Source organism: Rhinoraja longicauda, chromosome 10 (genome assembly GCF_053455715.1).
Source record: "Rhinoraja longicauda isolate Sanriku21f chromosome 10, sRhiLon1.1, whole genome shotgun sequence".
Lineage (NCBI taxonomy): Eukaryota > Metazoa > Chordata > Chondrichthyes > Rajiformes > Arhynchobatidae > Rhinoraja > Rhinoraja longicauda.
In genome coordinates this window covers 5784491-5806568 of record NC_135962.1, presented here as the reverse complement: position 1 = coordinate 5806568, position 22078 = coordinate 5784491, and the positions used below count along the sequence as shown (strand labels likewise).

General features: G+C 47.9%; 1 protein-coding gene across 10 annotated transcripts in view; it reads right to left on the bottom strand.

Annotated features, from left to right (window-relative positions):
* The window catches only part of dpf3 (double PHD fingers 3), a 140302-nt gene that overhangs the window by 62305 nt on the left and 55919 nt on the right, over positions 1-22078 (bottom strand). For all 10 annotated transcript variants that reach the window (XR_013547703.1, XR_013547704.1, XR_013547705.1 and 7 more), the window contains 2 exons: positions 8450-8577; positions 2613-2705 (listed from right to left, as the gene is read on the bottom strand). Coding sequence is in view for 7 of the 10 variants with exons in the window: in XM_078406135.1 (XP_078262261.1) it covers positions 2613-2705; positions 8450-8577 (221 nt within the window). In the remaining 3 variants the exon portion in view is untranslated. The remainder of the gene's footprint in view (positions 1-2612; positions 2706-8449; positions 8578-22078) is intronic.

The window sequence follows — 22078 nt, the reverse complement described above, 5'->3', positions numbered from 1 at the left end:
CACCGTATCCCTAAACTAAAACTATAAAACTTGACCCGTTACAGAATCACAGAGTCATACCCTACAGAAACATCCAGAAGGTTGTGAATTTGTGGGATTCTCTGACACAGAGGGCAGTGGAGGCCAATTCACTGGATGAATTTAAAAGAGAGTTGGATAGAGCTCTAGGGGCTAGTGAAATCAAGGGATATGGGGAGAAGGCAGGCACGGGTTACTGATTGTGGATGATCAGCCATGATCACAATGAATGGCGGTGTTGGCTCGAAGGGCCAAATGGCCTCCTCCTGCACATATTTTCTATGTCCTTTGGCCCATGCTGACATGGTTTTACAACTGGGATAGTCCCATTTGTCTACATTAGGCCCAGATTCCTCTAAAGCCTTCAGATGCATGTACTTGTCTAAATGTCTTGTAAACATTACTATTGTTCCCAACCCTGCAACTTCCTCTGGAGTTTGTGTCAGACAAGTACTACCTTCTATTCATTTCCTCCCGCCTAGACTATTGCAACTCCCTATACACTGGGATTAGCCAATCATCCCTGTCCCGCCTGCAATTGGTCCAAAACGTCGCAGCGAGACTCCTGACGGGTACCCGTAAAAGGGACCACATCACCCCGATTCTGGCCTCTCTCCACTGGCTCCCAGTACAGTACAGAATCAACTTCAAGCTCCTCCTATTCACATACAAAGCCCCCCGCCCCCCCATATCAAACATCTTCTAACCCACCACTCTATCTCCAGGTCCCTCAGGTCGGCCGACTTGGGGCTACTCACTATCCCACGGTCGAGGCTTAAGCTCAGGGGTGACCGCGCTTTTGTGGTTACAGCTTCTAGACTGTGGAACAGCATCCCTCCCCCATCAGAACTGCCCCCTTCATCCACTCCTTTAAGTCCAGGCTCAAAACCTATTTCTACTCCCTAGCGTTTGAGGCCCTCTGAGGGGGCGCTGTGAACTGTTTATGTATGTGCTGTTATGTTTGTGTGCCATTGTATGTTCGTTTCTTAGTACCTGAACCTATGCACAGCACTTTGGTCAACGTGGGTTGTTTTTAAATGTGCTATACAAATAAAATTGACTTGACTTGACTTCTATGTGAAGAAATTACACTCAGGTCTTTTTAAAACCTTTCCCCTCACACCTTAAATCTATGCTCTCTAGTTCGGGACTCCTCTACCCTGGGATAAAAGACTGTGACACATCTACCTTATCTAAGCCCCTCATAATTTTATATACCTCCAAAAAGGTCATCTCTCAGCTGCCTGTGGTCCAGAGAAAAAAGCCCCAGCCTATTCAGTCTCTCCTTGCATCTCAAACCCTCCATTCCCAGTAACATGCTGGTGATTCGTTTCTGCACCATTCCCAGCTGTGACTGAGCTGTTTCAACCTGAAACATTATCTCTGCTTCTCCTTCCACAACCTGCTGAGTATTTGCAACATTTTCTGATTTCGGATTTCCAGCATCTGCAGTTTTTTTGGGGGTTTTTTTCCAGGCAAATATTTATTTATTGGCATCTTCACCCAAGCAACATGGATAGGACAGGTTTGGAGGGATATGGAACAAATGCAAGCGGGGGGGACTCTTGTAGCTGGGATATACTGGAATTTAGAAGGATGAGAGGGGATCTTATCGAAACGTATAAAACTATTAAGGGGTTGGACACGTTAGAGGCAGGAAACATGTTCCCAATGTTGGGAGAGTCCAGAACAAGGGGCCACAGTTTAAGAATAAGGGGTAGGCCATTTAGAACGGAGATGAGGAAAAACTTTTTCAGTCAGAGAGTTGTAAATCTGTGGAATTCTCTGCCTCAGAAGCCAATTCTCTGAATGCATTCAAGAGAGAGCTAGATAGAGCTCTTAAGGATAGCGGAGTCAGGGGGTAAGGGGAGAAGGCAGGAACGGGGTACTGATTGAGAATGATCAGCCATGATCACATAGAATGGCGGTGCTGGCTCGAAGGGCCGAATGGCCTCCTCCTGCACCCATTGTCTATTGTCTATATGCTGGTTGGTGTGGGCAAGTTGGGCCGAAGGGCCTGTTTGCACACTGTATGACTCTATGAACAAGGGAATAACTGCAATTTGATTTTTGTTTTCAGGTGTATATAAGACAAGGATATTTTGGATATGTCGATCTGTTCTTTCTTTTGTAGGAGTTAACACATAATGGTATTAATCCTATTCTATTATAAACGTTCTAAAGATCAAGCAGCAATTCTGCACCGAGCCGACAAGTGGGAAACCTTTTAAGTTAAAGCATCTGATTAAAAAATTGCATGACATCACCCAGCTTATGTTGAATTTCTATCAAAATTATTTTCACAGGTTACGGTCGAACTGTTTCTCAACTGTTTGGGAATGATCACGTTTTGTGTACTCAGCAGGTCAGGCAGCATCTAGGAGAGAGGGAATGGGTGACATTTCGGGGTCGAGATCCTTCTTCAGTCTGAAGAAGGGTCTCGACCCAAAACGTCACCCATTCCCTCTCTCCTGAGATGCTGCCTGACCTGCTGAGTTACTCCAGCAATTTGTGATCCCTTCGGTTTGCACCAGCATCTGCAGTCATTCTCCGACACGTTTCGTGTACTTCCTGCTTTCCTGCATCGTGCTTACCCTTCCCCGGGGCTTGTTCTTGCGCTTTGGCACTTCATCTTCAGGTTCTTCCTCCTCCAAGTCTTCCACGTTCTCCTCGTTGTTCAGAACTCTCTGCGGTCAACAAAAAAATGCAAATTACTCAGTCCAGCTGCATTGCAGTGGGATAGACACAAAATGCTGGAGCAACTCAGCAGGACAGGACAGCATCTCTGGATGGAAGCAAAGGGGGACGTTTCGGGTCGAGACCTTTCTTCAGACTGAGACTCAGACTCTCACTGATAGACAATAGACAATAGACAATAGGTGCAGGAGGAGGCCATTCGGCCCTTCGAGCCAGCACCGTCATTCAATGTGATCATGGCTGATCATTCTCAATCAGTACCCCGTTCCTGCCTTCTCCCCATACCCCCTGACTCCGCTATCCTTAAGAGCTCTATCTAGCTCTCTCTTGAATGCATTCAGAGAATTGGCCTCCACTGCCTTCTGAGGCAGAGAATTCCACAGATTCACAACTCTCTGACTGAAAAAGATTTTCCTCATCTCCGTTCTAAATGGCCTACCCCTTATTCTTAAACTGTGGCCCCTTGTTCTGGACTCCCCCAACATTGGGAACATGTTTCCTGCCTCTAACGTGTCCAACCCCTTAACAATCTTATACGTTTCGATAAGATCTCCTCTCATCCTTCTAAATTCCAGTGTATACAAGCCTAGTCGCTCCAGTCTTTCAACATATGACAGTCCCGCCATTCCGGGAATTAACCTAGTAAACCTACGCTGCACGCCCTCAATAGCAAGAATATCCTTCCTCAAATGTGGAGACCAAAACTGCACACAGTACTCCAGGTGTGGTCTCACTAGTGCAGAAGGATCTCTTTGCTCCTATACTCAACTCCTCTAGTTATGAAGGCCAACATTCCATTGGCTTTCTTCACTGCCTGCACTGATGAAGGGTCTCGACCCAAAACGTCACCCATTCCTTCTCTCCAGAGATGCTGCCTTGTCCTGATGAATTACTCCAGCATTTTGTGTCTATCTTCAGAACAGTTCCTTCCTGGGCATTGGTGTGGCTTTTATTTTGTCGTGGTCTGTTTCATTTTCAGGATCGCTCTCTCAGGAAGGTGGATGAAGGGTTAGGACGTAAACTAAAGGACACAGGTCAGAGGCCAACAATGAGAGAACACTGATGTCGCATTCCCCCCAGTGGAGCAATTAATGAAGCTTTCTTACTTTTGTTGGTGGCCTCACGTTTGAGGCAATGGTACATTTTTTATTTTAAGGACACCAGCTCACGGGACACAAGATTGCCAATATCAAATCTGGGCTCGCTAAATTAAAAGGGCATATCACAGTTAATGTTCAGATAGACACAAAAAGTTCAGATAGACACCTGAAGTAACTCAGCAGGTCAGGGGGCATCTCTATGGAGAGAAGGATTAGGCGGCGTTTCTGGGTCAAGACCCTTCTTCAGACTGAGAGTCAGGGGAAAAGGGAAACGAGAGATATGGACAGTGATAGACAATAGACAATAGACAATAGAAATAGGTGCAGGAGGAGGCCATTCGGCCCTTCGAGCCAGCACCGCCATTCAATGTGATCATGGCTGATCATTCTCAATCAGTACCCCGTTCCTGCCTTCTCCCCATACCCCCTGACTCCGCTATCCTTAAGAGCTCTATCCAGCTCTCTCTTGAATGCATTCAGAGAATTGGCCTCCACTGCCTTCTGAGGCAGAGAATTCCACAGATTCACAACTCTCTGACTGAAAAAGTTTTTCCTCATCTCAGTTCCAAATGGCCTACCCCTTATTCTTAAACTGTGATATGGAGAGATATGGAACAAATTAATGAAAGATATGCAATAAAGTAACAATGAGAAAGAAAGTGGTCCATTGATAGTTGTCGGCTGGACGAAAATGAATTATACAGACAATGAAACTCACCAGAACAACCGTGAAACGAGTACAACGACTAGGGTGGGCAAGGGATGGAGAGAGAGGGAATGTAAGGTCATTAGGTCATAAGTGATAGGAGCAGAATTAGGCCATTCGGCCTATCGAGTCTACTCCACCATTCCATCATGGCTGATCTATCTCTCCCTCTTAACACCATTCTCCCGCCTTCTCCACATAACCTCTGACACCCGTACTAATCAAGAATCTATCTATCTCTGCCTTAACAATATCCATTGAGCTGGCCTCCACAGCTAGTGGCAACATTCTCTCCACATCCACCCTATCCAGGCCTTTCACTATTCGGTACATTTCAATGAGGTCCCCCCTCATTCTTCTCAACACCAGCGAGTACAGGCCCAGTGCCGTCAAATGCTCATCGTATGTTAACCCACTCATTCAAGGGTTACTTGAATTTAGCGAGACAACATTCATACCGGTGGGGTGTCAGCTGCCCAAGTGAAATACGAGGTGCTGTTCCTCCAATTTGCGTGTGGCCTCACTCTGACAATGGAGGAGGCCCAGGACAGAAAGGTCAGTGTGGGAATGGGAGGGGAAGTTAAAGTGTCAGTCCGGGTGACTGCTTGCTGGGATGGAATGGTTCATTGATGCGATCCCAGCAGACAAGGCAATGCCTTGTGCACAGCTCCTGACCCGCTCTCTTGTCTGGGTCAATTCACTTTCTTTTTGAGAATACAAATTTCAAGGATTTTTTTTTTTGTTGCCTGATATCCGTTGCTTTGCTTTTGAAATGTCATTAAGTTAGAAACCACCCCCCACAGCTATGACCACAGTGGAAAAAGTAACGAGGTTTAATTGTTGAAACTTTCTAGGTACCTGGTGAACGTCAATAGGCATATACTGCTATGAGTCATGGGGAGTTAGTTAGAAGGGTGTAGCGATGACTGAACGTACACACAAAATGCTGGAGTAACTCAGCGGGACAGGCAGCATCACTGGAGAGAAGGAATGGGTGACGTTTTGGGTCGTGACCCTTCTTCAGATTGAGAGTCAGGGGAGAGGAAGACTAGAGGTATGGAGGGGTAAGGTGTGAAACTCAGCGGGTCAGGCAGCATCTCTGGAGATAAGGAATGGGTGACGTTTCGGCTCGAGACCCTTCTTCAGACTGAGAGTCAGGGGAAAGGGAGACTAGAGATATGGAGGGGGAAGGTGTGAAAACAACAAATCAAAGCAGATGTTGCTAAAAGGAAATGTAGAATAAACAGGTAGTGTAAGAAAATAACTGCAGATGCTGGTACAAATCGAAGGTATTTATTCACAAAATGCTGGAGTAACTCAGCAGGTCAGGCAGCATCTCAGGAGAGAAGGAATGGGTGACGTTTCGGGTCGAGACCCTTCTTCAGACTGATGTCAGGGGGGCGGGACAAAGGTAGGATATAGGTGGAGACAGGAAGATAGAGGGAGAACTGGGAAGGGGGAGGGGAAGAGAGGGACAGAGGAACTATCTAAAGTTGGAGAAGTCAATGTTCATACCACTGGGCTGCAAGCTGCCCAAGCGAAATATGAGGTGCTGTTCCTCCAATTTCCGGTGGGCCTCACTATGGCACTGGAGGAGGCCCATGACATAGAATGGTTCATTGTTAGCTGAGGGCAAGGTGACAAGGAGGCACACAATCAGTAAAATTAATCAGAAGGGCGGTAAGTCGGAGACCTAGTGAACATACTGGATGAGTGAACTATTTTATTGATGAACCCATTCATTGCTCTTTGAGGTAATAATAAAGAAAGTAATGTCACAACTTCAGCCTCAGAACCCTTCCTGTAATCCAGAACTGCACACAATTATCCAAATGTGACCTCACCAAATGTTAATAAAACTGCAATGCCATTTCCTGATGCATTTATTCACCAATGAAGGCAAGCTTCCTGTCCATCTTCTTTATCACCCATTTTACTTGTGTTGCCACTTTCAGGGAGATAGGGGCCTAGTTTTAGTTTAGAGATACAGCGCGGAAACAGGCCCTTCGGCCCACCGATTCCACACCGACCAGTGATCCCCGCACATCCACACTATCCTACACACACTATGGACACTTTACTTTTATACCAAGCCAATTAACCTGCAGACCTGGGAGCGTGGGAGGAAGTCAAAGATCTCGGAGAAAGCTCACGCAGGCCATGGGGAGAACGTACAAACTCCGTGCAGACGGCGCCCGTAGTCAGGATCGAACCGGGGTCTCCAGCGCTGCAAGTGCTGAAAGGCAGCTGCTCTACCGCTGCGCCACCGTGCCTCCCCATGCAGCTTGCATGTGGCGGTCAGTGGAGAAGTGCCTCCGCCTGCTCTTACTTAGAGAAATGCCGCAGATTCAGAAAATGCCATTTAATTTCTCCCCACAGGAGGGAGAGGGAGGGGGAGAGAGAGGGGGAAGAGGGGGAAGAGGGGGAGGGGGAGAGGGAGAGAGGGAGAGAGGGAGAGAGGGAGAGAGGGGGAGAGGGGGAGAGGGGGAGAGGGAGAGAGAGAGAGAGGGGGAGAGAGAGAGAGAGAGAGAGAGAGAGAGAGAGAGAGAGAGAGAGAGAGAGAGAGAGAGAGAGAGAGAGAGAGAGAGAGAGAGAGAGAGAGAGAGAGAGAGAGAGAGAGAGAGAGAGAGAGAGAGAGAGAGAGAGAGAGAGAGAGAGAGAGAGAGAGAGAGAGAGAGAGAGAGAGAGAGAGAGAGAGAGAGAGAGAGAGAGAGAGAGAGAGAGAGAGAGAGAGAGAGAGAATTCTTCCTGGCCTAGGGTGTTGTCCTTGTGGAGTTTGCACGTCCTGGCCTAGGGTGCTGTCCTTGTGGAGTTTGCACGTCCTTCTGGGATCGTGTGGGTTTTCTCCGGGTGCTCCGGTTTCCAACCACATCCCAAAGATGTGCAGGTTGTCGGTCAATCTGCAAAATTGCCCCTAATGTGTAGGGAGTGCATGCAAACGTGGGATAACATAGAACTAGCGTGAACATGTGGTCGATGGTCGGTGTTCATTCAGTGGGCCCAAGGGCCTGTTTCCATGCTATGTCGCTGAACTAAACTCAACTAAACTAAAAACTATGATTATTAACAGCATCACAATAGACAATAGACAATAGGTGCAGGAGGAAGCCATTCGGCCCTTTGAGCCAGCACCGCTATTCAATGTGATCATTGCTGATCATTCTCAATCAGTACCCCCGTTCCTGCCTTCTCCCCATACCCCCTGACTCCGCTATCCTTAAGAGCTCTATCTAGCTCTCTCTTCAATGCATTCAGAGACTTGGCCTCCACTGCCTTCTGAGGCAGAGAATTCCACAGATATACAACTCTCTGACTGAAAAAGTTTTTCCTCATCTCAGTTCTAAATGGCCTACCCCTTATTCTTAAACTGTGGCCCCTTGTTCTGGACTCCCCCAACATTGGGACCATGTTTCCTACCTCTAACGTGTCCAACCTCTTAATAATCTTATACGTTTCAATAAGATCTCCTCTCATTCTTCTAAATTCCAGTGTATACAAGCCTAGTCGCTCCAGTCTTTCAACATATGACAGTCCCACCATTCCGGGAATTAACCTAGTAAACCTATGCTGCACGCCCTCAATAGCAAGAATATCCTTCCTCAAATTTGGAGACCAAAACTGCACACAGTACTCCAGGTGCGGTCTCACTAGGGCCCTGTACAACTGCAGAAGGACCTCTTTGCTCCTATACTCAACTCCTCTTGTTATGAAGGCCAACATTCCATTGGCTTTCTTCACTGCCTGCTGTACCTGCATGCTTCCTTTCAGTGACTGATGCACTAGGACACCCAGATCTCGTTGTACGTCCCCTTTTCCTAACTTGACACCATTCAGATAATACTCTGCCTTCCTATTCTTACCGCCATCACGGTTTAAAGGGTGAAAAATGGCACGGGTGGCAATTCTCCACAGAGGTAAAAAGACTGACCTGAATTTCACTAAGTGTTTCATCTTCTTTAGGATCATTTCTTTTCTCCAGCGCTTCCCCGCGCAGTAGGGCTTCCAAAGTGGTCCCTTCAGCCGACACGCCGTCTCTTTTCAAAGTGATCTCTCCTTCTGCAGAGGGAAAATGGAACATATTCCAATCGGGGATTCAAACTGATGCAGTTCCAAAGTAGACAGACATGGAATTTTCGTTTAGAGTTACAACGCGGAAACAGGCCCCTTCGGCCCACCGGGTCCGTGCCGACCAGCGATCCCCGCACACTAAAACTATCCAATACCCACTAGGGAAATTTTTTACATTTACCAAGCCAATTAACCTGCAAACCTGTACGTCTTTGGAGTGTGGGAGGAAACCGAAGATCTCGGAGAAAACCCACGCAGGTCACGGGGAGAACGTTTAAAACAGCACCCGCAGTTGAGATCGAACCCGGGTCTCCGGCGCTGCATACGCTGTAAGGCAGCAACTCTACCACTGCGCCACGGTGCCGCCCAATGGACCGACAGATACATTTCCAAGAACTTGAGAGGAGTGTGAAAGCTTGCAAGAACATAGGCTGATAACAGATGATCGTTTGGCAGCACTGGGCCTGTATTCGCTGGAGTTTAGAAGGATGCAGGGAGGGGCCACATTGAAACTTAAATAGTGAAAGGCTTGGATAGAGTGGATGTGGAGAGGATGTTTCCACTAGTGGGAGAGTCTAGGACCCAAGGTCATAGCCTCAGAATCAAAGGACATTCCTTTAGGAAGATGAGGAGGAATCTCTTTAGTCAGAGGGCGATGAATCTGTGGAATTCTTTGCCACAGAAGGCTGTGGAGGCCATCAATAGTTTTTTTTTTTAAGGCAGAGATAGATAGATTCTTGATTAGTTTATTCACAAGATGCTGGAGTAACTCAGCAGGTCAGGCAGCATCTCGGGAGAGAAGGAATGGGTGACGTTTCGGGACGAGACCCTTCTTCAGACTCGACCCGAAACGTCACCCATTCCTTCTCTCCTGAGATGCTGCCTGACCTGCTGAGTTACTCCAGCATTTTGTGAATAAATCGATTTGTACCAGCATCTGCAGTTATTTTCTTATAGATTCTTGATTAGTACGGGTGTCAAGGGTTATGGGGAGAGGGAAGGAGAATGGGGTTAGAAGAGAGAGAAAGACCAGCCATGATTGAATGGCGGAGTAGACTTGATGGGCCGAATGGCCTAATTCTTCTCCTATCACTTATAAGGATTTTTTTTTTTGAGGATGATATTGTCAACAAAAGATTTGACGGTCAGGAGGCAAAATGCCCGAAAGGAAACTTTCAACAGCACAAGGGCAAATTGTGAGGTTTGGCGCGCAATGTTTGGTGTGTCCATGAGGTGAGACTCATCATTCTCAGAGAGGGTAAGGGGAGCAGAGGAAGGTCCAGGGGACTGAGAGAAGCATCCCTAACCTGTGGCTGGGAAACACCACAAAATCTGTCTTGCGCTCATTCTGCAACGTGACTGATGACAGAAGAGATAGAAGACATTTGGCCCATCGGATTGGTGCTAGTTGGAGCAACATCAGGCACAGTGAAACCACTGATCAACTTGGTGCAATGGATGCTAGCAATCTCACTCAGAAAAAGCCACTGCAACAGAGACTAAATAATATGCCGAGGGAAAACAGCAAAGCAGCAGAAATAAATGCCCTGAATTAAACTGGCACAAAGTTAATTGCAAATTGGCTGATGTTGAGGGGCAGATTTCATGAGATGTCGTAATTCCTGAGATAGACACAACATCCTGGAGTAACTCAGCGGGACAGGCAGCAGCTCTGGAGAGAACGAATGGGTGACGTTTTTGGGTCGAGACCCTTCTTCAGATTGAAAGTCACGGGGAGAGGGCGACACGGAGATATGGAAGGGTAAGGTGAGAAAAGGAGAGATCAAAGGGGTTGTGGATCAAGGGAAATGTAGAATAGATCAGTTAGCTAGAGGACTGTGACAACGAGGCATGGGAGAACTCATGGGCGGCACGGTGGCGCAGCGGTAGAGTTGCTGCCTTACAGCGCTTGCAGCGGAAGAGACGGGTTCCATCCCGACTACGGGCGCCGTCTGTACGGAGTTTGTACGTTCTCCCCGTGACCTGCGTGGGTTTTCTCTGAGATCTTTGGTTTCCTCCCACACTCCAAAGACGTACAGGTTTGTAGGTTAATTGGCTTGGGTTTGTATACCTGGTACAAGTATAAAATGGTCGCTAGTGTTATGCCGGCTTGTGTTAATGTGCGGGGATCGCTGGTCGGTGTGGACACGGTGGGCCGAGGGACCTGTTTCCGTGCTGTATCTCTGAACTAAACTAAACTCGTGCCTGAACAGCTACTTGCTGAAATAAGTTCCACACTCCGACCGTTCACTGAATAGTGAGCTTGCTGCCCAGAGGCCTGCTAGAATTTAGTAACTCTAGCTTCAAGCTCCTCTGCAAATGGAACCAAACTCACTACGGCCCTTTCGTTATCTGAAAGAGCTCCAACAGGTCACCTCTCAGCTTTCCAGTTGCAGAAGGAGAACCACTAATGGAGCAGACACAAAATGCTGGAGTAACTCAGCGGGTCAGGCAGCATCTCTGGAGAGAAGGAATGGGTGACGTTTCGGGTCGAGACCCTTCTTCAGACTTAGCTCCTCCAGCAAGGGTAACGCCCTTTTTAGTGCTGGAGGAGCTCAAATGGCCTCCTCCTGCACCTATTTTCTATGTTTCTATGTCTATTAGCTGTGTCACTGAAGCATTCAGCAAGGTCTGGGTAAAATTCAGTGGCACATTGATTAATGACACAATTTGACTACTGCGAACAGGCAATGCCAACATTACCAACACGGCTGAGCGCAGCCTAACCTTCAGTGAGCTCGCCCCCTCAGGGCCCCACTTTGCACCTACTTAGCAAGCAACATACATATATTTTTTCCATGAAAATGCACCTTACATTTTGTTTTTTTGCTGTGAAATAAGGGTCACCTTATTCCTCAGGTTCCTCGTGTCTTATTTCTCAAGAAACTAAGAACAGGCGAGCAAAGAAGTTGAAGCCAACACTCTGGAGATGGAAAGATCAGAAATTCTGCTGACTTTTAAAAAAACATGCACATTATTCCCCTTCGAGGGTGGTGAATCTATCAACTCCAATCGTCTTGCTTCCCTTGCCGTTGGAATTAGTTGATTGATTTGTGAAGGACCCTGCCACGTATTTTTTCTATATTTTTTCTATGAAAATGCACTTTACATTTTGTTTGCAATTGGCAGATAACCCAATATAAATATACTTTCTTCAGTTTAGTTTATTGTCAGGTGTACCGAGGTACAGTGAAAAACTTTTGTTCAGTTTATTGTCACGTGTACCGAGGTACAGTGAAAATCTTTTGTTACGTGCTATCCAGTCAGCGGAAAGACAATACATGATCATAATCGAGCCATTTACAGTGTACGGATACATGCATCACTCTCGGGATCATGGGGGCATGCGAGCCTCTTCCCCACAAGGAGACCGATGCCGTCGGAAGCACGGGCTTCTGGTAGGCCACCCACGGCGGTAAGGTCGAGGATGTAGGTCCAGACTAAGAACCATCCAACCTGCAAGACCTCCAAAGTTATCGTGAACTCAATGGCTATGAAGACTACAGAAGATCTATCAACTCCAATCGTCTTGGTTCCCTTGCCGTTGGAATTAGTTGATTGATTTGTGAAGGACCGTGTGCTTCTTGGAGTGCAACATCAAGTACACGTTAAACCAACGCACGCACAGGCGTCTTCGTTCTTCAGAGCGTAGACCATCATCCTCGACCCCTCGACCTCGAGGGACAGCCAGGACGATAGTTACATGATAAGGGAATAACGTTCAGTGCAAGGTCAAGCCAGCAAAGTCCGATCAATGATAGTCAATGATAGTCCGAGGGTCCCCGATGAGGAAGACAGCTCGCCTGCTCCACATTACATCCCCCATACGCACAATTTAGAGCCATCCACAAATCTGCAAATTGTGCTTGTGTTTCCTGAGCCAAATCGTTGTTGAAAAGTGAACCCGTTTCCGATCCTTACGGAACACCATGTTGGCACATTTTTGGCACCTTTAATCCCACCCCCCCCCCACCCCCCACCCGCCTTTCTCAGACAAACACTCGATGAGAGAAACATTTTGAAAGCAACAAACAGCAGCAGCCGGAGAGCATGGATTTAAGAAGTTTGAAGTTGTGAAGGATTGACAAACGTGCAGCTCCAGTGGTTCGCCCAAAAGGTGAGCATTCTGTTGCGCTGAGACTGATTCAGGGATGGAGGGTGGGTCACCTTATCCCTTAGGGCGTGCAGCGTAGGTTTACTAGGTTAATTCCCGGAATGGCGGGACTATCATATGTTGAAAGACTGGAGCGACTAGGCTTGTATGCACTGGGATTTCGAAGGATGAGAGGAGATCTTATCGAAACGTATAAGATTATTAAGGGGTTGGACACGTTAGAGGTAGGAAACATGTTCCCAATGTTGGGGGAGTCCAGAACCAGGGGCCACAGTTTAAGAATAAGGGGTAGGCCATTTAGAACTGAGATGAGGAAAAACTTTTTCAGTCAGAGAGTTGTGAATCTGTGGAATTCTCTGCCTCAGAAGGCAGTGGAGGCCAATTCTCTGAATGCATTCAAGAGAGAGCTAGATAGAGCTCTTAAGGATAGCAGAGTCAGGGGGTATGGGGAGAAGGCAGGAACGGGGTACTGATTGAGAATGATCAGCCATGATCACATTGAATGGTGGTGCTGACTCGAAGGGCCGAATGGCCTCCTCCTGCACCTATTTCTATTGTCTGTTGTCTAAAGAAACTAAGAACAAGCAGGGCAAAACGTTGAAGCCAACGCTCTGGAGATGGAAGGATCAGAAATTCTGCCGACTTCACAAAAAAACATATGTACATTAACCCCCTCACAGGATGGCGAATCTGTGGAATTCTTTGTCACAGAGGGCTGTGAAGGCCAAGTCAGTGGATATTTTTAAGGCAGAGAGAGATAGATTCTTGACTAGTACGGGTGTCAGGCGTTATGGGGAGAAGGCAGGAGAATGGGGTTGGGAGGGAGAGATAGATCAGCCATGATTGAATGGCGGAGTAGACTTGATGGGCCAAATGGCCTAATTCTGCTCCTATCACTTAAGATCCCGTGACCTTATGACCCTCCAAAGATGCCACCTGACTCGTTGAGTTACTCCAGCACTTTGTGCTTTGCACAAGATTCTAGCATCTGCAGTTCCTTGCGTCTCCATGCAGGTTACGTTGCACATTTTATTCAAAGCATGCTGTTATAGATAATCAGTACAGATCTGTCAAGGGGTTGGACAGGCTAGATGCAGGAAGATTGTTCCCGATGTTGGGGAAGTCCAGAACAAGGGGTCACAGTTTAAGGATAAGGGGGAAGTCTTTTAGGACCGAGATGAGAACGTTTTTTTTCACACAGAGAGTGGTGAATCTGTGGAATTCTCTGCCACAGAGGGTAGTTGAGGCCAGTTCATTGGCTATATTTAAGAGGGAGTTAGATGTGGCCCTTGAGGCTAAAGGGATCAGGGGGTATGGAGAGAAGGCAGGTACAGGTTACTGAGTTGGATGATCAGCCATGATCATATTGAATGGCGGTGCGTACAGGCTCGAAGGGCCGAATGGCTTCCTCCTGCACCTATTTTCCATGTTTCTATGTTTCTATCTAAACACAGGCACCGTGCTTATTCTTTTCAAGCCTTTAAGTGGGTTAATGCTGCAGGAAGGAGTTAAAAACGTAAATGCAACATTTTTGCATCCTTCAGGGCGATGATTTCCTAATTTATACCGTGAAAATAAATCAGACAAGTTTCCTCGTGCTGTTTATCGCTGTGGTTCCATGCATTGTTAAGGAGTGCATGAAGGTGCAGCTTCCAAAGGAGAGTTTGCTCAGCAATTATTTGCGACGTTAAAATAATTGCGGGGGGGGGGATTGACAAAGGCCTCTGGTGTCAGAGGAGAGTGAATTTAATTGAAGACGCAGCGTCCACCTTCAGGCTGATAAGCTCCAGCTCCCGCCGTCTTCTGCGCCGCTCCTGGCAAATCTCTCTCTCCCTGGGGGTCTCGGCATCAGAACAGCCCAGCTGTAAGGGACCAATCTGTCTTCCGATCACAGCGTGGATAAGACTCAAATGGACCGTGCACAACAAAAGGTGGAGCAGCACAACAAGAGGCGGCTAATGACACGACACGCTCACAGAAGCCAGAGATAGCGGAGTTGTCTCTCCCCCGGCCATTAATGCAGGCACTTCGCTCGGTTAATAATGGCCGCGAATTCCAGCAGGAATGCAAAGAGGTGGGGGTAGTCCGCGGGCGTCGAGTCGGAATACAAACTCTCCAGGCTGCGGTTATGGACTGGCCTTCAAAATGGGAGAGAGAGACAGACACAAAAAGCTGGAGTAACTCAGCGGGACAGGCAGCATCTCTGGAGAGAAGGGAACAGGTGACGTTTCGGGTTGAGACCCTTCTTCAGACTGGTTAGGGATAAGGGAAATGAGAGATACAGACGGTGATGTGGAGAGATAAAGAACAATGAATGAAAGATATGCAAAAAAGTGACCACGATAATGGGAGACAGCATGTTTGTAGGGAGAAAATGAGAAGCTAGTGCAACTTGGGTGGGGGAGGGATGGAGAGAGAGGGAATGCCGGGGCTACCTGAGGTGAGAGAAATCAATATTTATACCACTGGGCAGTAAGCTGCCCCAGCGTAATATGAGATGCTGTTTCTCCAATTTGCGTTTAGCCTCACTCTGACAATGGAGGAGACCTGGGATGGAAAGGTCAGTGTGGGAATGGGAATGGGAAGGAGAATTGAAGTGTCCAGCAACCAGGTTGAACGAAGGTGTTCCGCGAAACGATCGCCCCGTCTGCGTGTGGTCTCGATGGATATGAGTGAGCAGTGGTAGCGCACACACACACACACACACACACACACCGTGTCCTTTCACAGCAAGGTACAGACACAAGCAGTCTTCAGCTGCCGACTCCATGCTCTGCTAATTGCCAGTAGCTGGCTCTCGTGTACACTTGGGCCTCAAAGAGAACGTTCATGTCATGTGATAGGAGTAGAATTATGCCATTCGGCCCATCAAGTCTACTCCGCCATTCAATCTTGGCTGATCTATCTCTCCCTCCTAACCCCATTCTCCTGCCTTCTCCCCATAACCCCTGACACCCGCACTAATCAAGAATCTATCTATCTCTGTCTTTAAAATATCCACTGACTTGGCCTCCACAGCCCTCTGTGGCTATGAATTCCACAGATTCACCACCCTCTGACTAAAGAATTTCCTCCTCATCGCCTTCCTAAAGGAACATCCTTTAATTTTGAGGCTGTGGCCTCTAGTCCTAGACTATCCCACTAGTGGAAACATCCTCTCCACATCCACTCTATCCAGGTCTTTCACTATTCTATACGTTTCAATGAGGTCCCCCCTCATTCTTCTAAACTCCAGCGAGTACAGGCCCAGTGCCGACAAACGCTCATCATAGGTTGTATAAGAAAATAACTGCAGATGCTGGAGTAACTCAGCAGGTCAGGCAGCATCTCAGGAGAGAAGGAATGGGTGACGTTTCGGGTCGAGACCCTTCTTCAGACTGATGTCAGGGGGGCGGGACAGAGGAAGGATATAGGTGGAGACAGGAAGATAGAGGGAGATCTGGGAAGGGGAGGGGAAGAGAGGGACATAGATTAACCCACTCATTCTTGTAAACCTCCTCTGGACCCTCTCCAGACCCAGTACATCCTTCCTCAGATATGGGGCCCAAAATTGCTCACAATGCTCCAAATGCTGCCTGACCAGAACCTTATAGAGCCTCAGCATCACATTCCTGTTTTTGTATTCTAGCCCTCTTGAAATAATTGCGAGCATTTATTATGCTAGCATTATAGAATTATGCAGTAGAGAAAGGAATCCATCCCTCCATGCCGATGCTGTCTCTGTGAAACATAGAAACATAGAAAATAGGTGCAGGAGTAGGCCATTCGGCCCTTCGAGCCTGCACCACCATTCAATATGATCATGGCTGATCATCCAGCTCAGTATCCCGTACCTGCCTTCTCTCCATACCCCCTGATCCCTTTAGCCACAAGGGCCACATCTAACTCCCTCTTAAATATAGCCAATGAACTGGCCTCAACGACCTTCTGTGGCAGAGAATTCCACAGATTCACCACTCTCTGTGTGAAGAAATGTTTTCTCATCTCGGTCCTAAAAGACTTCCCCCTTATCCTTAAGCTGTGACCCCTGGTTCTGGACTCCCCCAACATCGGGAACAATCTTCCCGCATCTAGCCTCTCCAACCCCTTAAGAATTTTATATGTTTCTATAAGATCCCCCCTCAATCTTCTAAATTCTAGCGAGTATAAGCCTAGTCTATCCAGTCTTTCTTCATATGTAAGTCCCGCCATCCCAGGGATCAATCTGGTGAACCTTCTCTGTACTCCCTCTAAGGCAAGAACGTCTTTCCTCAGATTAGGAGACCAAAACTGCACACAATACTCCAGGTGCGGTCTCACCAATGCCCTGTACAACCGCAGTAGAACCTCCCTGCTCCTAAACTCAAATCCTCTTGCTATGAATGCCAACATACCATGAAAGAGCTGTCTAACGAGTCCTGGTTCCCTGCTCTAACCCACAGCCCTGCCTGCATACTGTTTTTCTTTAGCTCTCGACCCCATTTAATAATAGCACCACAATGTCATCAAAGATTAAAATCTGCACAGTTAAAAAGCATAGTGTTTGTGGTTGGCCTGGGTTGAGCAAGGGGAATTATTAAGCCAGATTTCGCATTGCTGCAATTCCATCGTGACAAAATGGACAGAAACATTATTCAGTTAATAATGACCGTGAGTTCCATCCGAGATGCAAAGAATCAGCGGAGGAATGTGATGCTGAGGATCTATAAGGTGCTGGTCAGGCCGCATTTGGAGCATTGTGAGCACATCTGGGCACCATATCTGAGGAGGGATGTGCTGGCTCTGGAGAGGGTCCAGAGGAGGTTTACAAGAATGATCCCAGGAATGAGTGGGTTAAACTATGATGAGCGTTTGTCGGCACTGGGCCTGTACTCACTGGAGTTTCAAAGAATGAGGGGGGACCTCATTGAAACGTACAAAATAGTGAAAGGCCTGGATAGAGTGGATGTGGAGAGGATGTTTCCACTGGTGGGAGAGTCTAGGACAAGAGGTCACAGCCTCAGAATTAACAGATGTTCCATTAGGAAGGAGATGAGGAGGAATTTCTTTCGTCAGAGGGCAGTGAACTTGTGGAATTATCTGCCACAGAGGGCTGTGGAGACCAAGTCAGTGGATATTTTTAAGGCAGAGAATGATAGATTCTTGATCAGTACAGGTGTCAGGGGTTATGGGGAGATGGCAGGAGAATGGGGTTAGGAGGGAGAGATAGATCAGCCATGATTGAACGGTGGAGTAAACTTGATGGGCCGAATGGCCTAATTCTGCTCCTATCACATATGACCTTATGACAGACTCGAAGCAGATCTAGCAGCTCAGGAAAGGCGTCCATGAGGCATTGCTGATGACGAGTATCATCATATCATATCATATATATACAGCCGGAAACAGGTCTTTTCGGCCCTCCAAGTCCGTGCCGCCCAGCGATCCCCGCAGCAGAAATGTACTCCACCACCATCTGCAACCCGATGACCTGACACCATCCCAGTCCACCTTTACACAAGCCGAGGACAACCTGGGTATGCAGGAGGAGATCGCCCCTCCTCCGTCTCTGTCCCTCCCCCACCCTAGTTCTCCAACTGGTTTCACTGTCCTTCTGATAAATTTATTGATTTTGTGCCTCCTTGTCACCTTCCCCTCAGCTAACAATGAACCAATATACATTTGCCAAGCGCAGGCTCGGCGATCGTTTCACTCAACACCTTCGCTCAGTCCGCCTTAACCAACCTGATCTCCCGGTGGCTGAGCACGTCAACCTCCCCCTCCCACTCCCAGTCTGACCTTTCTGTCATGGGCCTCCTCCAGTGCCATAGTGAGGCCCACCGGAAATTGGAGGAACAGCACCTCATATTTCGCTTGGGCAGCTTGCAGCCCAGCGGTATGAACATTGACTTCTCCAACTTTAGATAGTTCCTCTGTCCCTCTCTTCCCCTCCCCCTTCCCAGTTCTCCCTCTATCTTCCTGTCTCCACCTGCATCCTTCCTTTGTCCCGCCCCCCTGACATCAGTCTGAAGAAGGGTCTCGACCCGAAACGTCACCCATTCCTTCTCTCCCGAGATGCTGCCTGACCTGCTGAGTTACTGAGTTGAGCGGAACGTCTGCCATTTTAGTAAGCAAAACCCACCTTTCGCTATGCCTCTTGCAGTGTAATCAGTGTTTTGGGGGAACAGTATGTGTGATGATACCATACCACAAAGCATTTTGTGAATAAATACCTTCGATTTGTACCAGCATCTGCAGTTATTTTCTTACAATATACATTTGCTTATCATCGAGTGCTTTGATCTGTCGTTTTCACACCTTATCCTTCCATATCTCCAGACTCCCTCACCCCTGACACACAGCCTGAAGAAGGGTCCCGACCTGAAACGTCACCTATTCCTTCTCTCCAGAGACGTTGAGTTACTTCAGCATGTTGTGTCTATCAGGGCCGTCTTAACGCATGGGCCTGATGGGCACTTGCCCGGGGGCCCACGAGCATAGGGGCCCCATGCTGATCTGTGTATGTTAAGTGACTTGCAATAAATAAATACTACTTTAAAAATGTAGGTTCAATAAGTGCTTTTTTCGCAACATTTTCGGTCCCTAAGTGCTTCTCACAGCGATCTGTAAGTGCTTTTCGCAACAATGTAGCACCCTAAGTCCATCGCTAAGTGCTTTTCGGTAAGTGCTTTTCGCCGGCACGACAGGGGGGGCTGGTAGGGAAAGGGGGGTGGGGGAGAGTAACGGTGGGGGCCCCAGTACACTGCTTTGCCCGGGGGCCCATAATGCTGTAAAAACGGCCCTGGTGTCTATGCAGAAGGACATGTCGGGAGCAGCACCAGATAGTTTCATTTAGTTTAGTTTGGTTTAAAAATACATTGTGGACACGGGCCCATCGGCTCACCGAGTCCGACCAACAATCCCCTGTGCACTTGTTCTATCATGCACACGAGGGACAATTCGCAGAAGCCAATCAACCTACAAACCTCAACATCCTCGGTATATACGAGGAAACCGGAGCACCAGCAGAAAACCTACGTTAGATTTAGAGATACAGCGCAGAAACAGGCCCTTCGGCCCACCGGGTCCGCGCCGCCCAGCGATCCACGCACACTAACACTATCCTACACCCACTAGGGACAAAAAAATTTTTTTTACATTTGCCCAGCCAATTAACCTACAAACGTGCACGTCTTTGGAGTGTGGGAGGAAACCGAAGATCTCGGAGAAAACCCACACAGGTCACGGGGAGAACGTACAAACCCCGTACAGACAGCACCCGTAGTCAGGATCGAACCTGAGTCTCCGGCGCTGCATTCGCTGTAAGGCAGCAACTCTACCGCTGCGCCACCGGGCCGCCACCGTCCCGTGCCCGTGATCCCCGCACACTAACACTATCCTACACACTTGGTACAATTTACATTTAGACCAAGCCAATTAACCTACACACCTGTACGTCTTAGGACTGTGGGAGGAAACCAAAGATACTAGAGGAATGGCGGGACTGTCATATGTTGAAAGACTGGAGCGACTAGGCTTGTTTACACTAGAATTTAGAAGGATGAGAGGAGATCTTATCGAAACGTATAAGATTATTAAGGGGTTGGACACGTTAGAGGCAGGAAACATGTTCCCAATGTTGGGGGAGTCCAGAACAAGGGGCCACAGTTTAAGAATAAGGGGTAGACCATTTAGAACTGAAGATGGAAAATCTTTTTCAGTCAGAGAGTTGTGAATCTGTGGAATTTTCTGCCTCAGAAGGCAGTGGAGGCCAATTCTCTGAATACATTCAAGAGAGAGCTAGATAGAGCTCTTAAGGATAGCGGAGTCAGGGGGTATGGGGAGAAGGCAGGAACGGGGTACTGATTGAGAATGATCAGCCATGATCACATTGAATGGCTCGAAGGGCTGAATGGCCTCCTCCTGCACCTATTGTCTATTGTCTATACCAAGCCAATTAACCTACAAACCTGTACGTCTTAGGAGTGTGGGAGGAAACCGAAGATCTTGGAGAACGTACAAACTCCATACAGACAGCACCCGTAGTCAGGTTTGAACCCGGCTCTCTGGCGCTGTCAGGCAGCAACTCTACCGCTGTGCCACTGTGCCACCCTAAACCTGGTGAAGCTGCAACACAAAGGCTAGACACATGACGAACAGCAAAAACTGTTGCTCCTCGACAAAGGTGTGTTATCCCGCAACTACCCACCTATCAGATCAAAGCTCTACTGCCTTAACATGTCCAGGCAGGAATGGATTTATGCATTTAGACGTACAATGTAGAAATAGGCCCTTTGGCCCACTGATCCCACGACAACCATCTACCCTTTCACACTATTTCTATGTTATCTTACTTTCACAGCCACAAGAGGGGCAATTTACAACAGCCAATTAACCCACAAACCCACATGTCTTTGTATGCCTCGTTGTCATCTTCCCCTCAGCCAACAATGAATCATTGTACGTTTCCTTGATCATCGTCTGCTTTTATCCGTCCCTTTCACATCTTGCGCGCTCTTTGTGCCCTTCCACATCTCTGGGTTCCCTCTCCCCTCACTCTCAGTCTGAAGAAGGGTCTCGACCCAAAACGTCACCCATTCCTTCTCTCCAGAGATGCTGTCTGTCCCCGCGGAGTCACTCCAGCATTTTGTGTCTAACTTCGGTGTAAACCACATGTGCAGCAGTGCCTTCCTACATAACAATCACCGAACCATCAGTAACGTCACCTTGACCAGGGCCAGGACATCCTCCTTAATCAATAGACCAACACCCCCTCCTCTTTTACCCCCACCTCTATCGCTGCTGAAGCACGTGTACCCTGGAACATTAAGCTGTCAGCCCTGCCCTGCTCTTCACCACCTCCTATTCACATACAAAGCCCTAAACGGGCTTCCCCCCCCCACCCCTCCCTCCATATCAAACATCCTCTAACCCACCACTCTATCTCCAGGTCCCTCAGGTCGGCCGACTTGGGGCTACTCACTATCCCGCGGTCTAGGCTTAAGCTCAGGGGTGACCGCGCTTTTGCGGTTGCAGCTCCTAGACTGTGGAACAGCATCCCTCTCCCCATCAGAACTGCCCCCTCCATCGACTCCTTTAAGTCCAGGCTCAAAACCTATTTCTACTCCCTAGCGTTTGAGGCCCTCTGGGGGGGGGGGGGGGGGGGCGCTGTGAACTGTTTATGTATGTGCTGTTTTGTTTGTGTGCCACTGTATGTTCGTTTCTTAGTACCTGAACTGATGTACAGCACTTTGGTCAACGTGGGTTGTTTTTAAATGTGCTATACAAATAAAATTGACTTGACTTGACTTGCCTTCACCAGGTTTCTTTTATAGCTACAATGTCCCCCACAGATACATATACCTATGCACACCCTGAGTTCATCAGCCTCTCACATTAAATGAGTACAATTCAAAT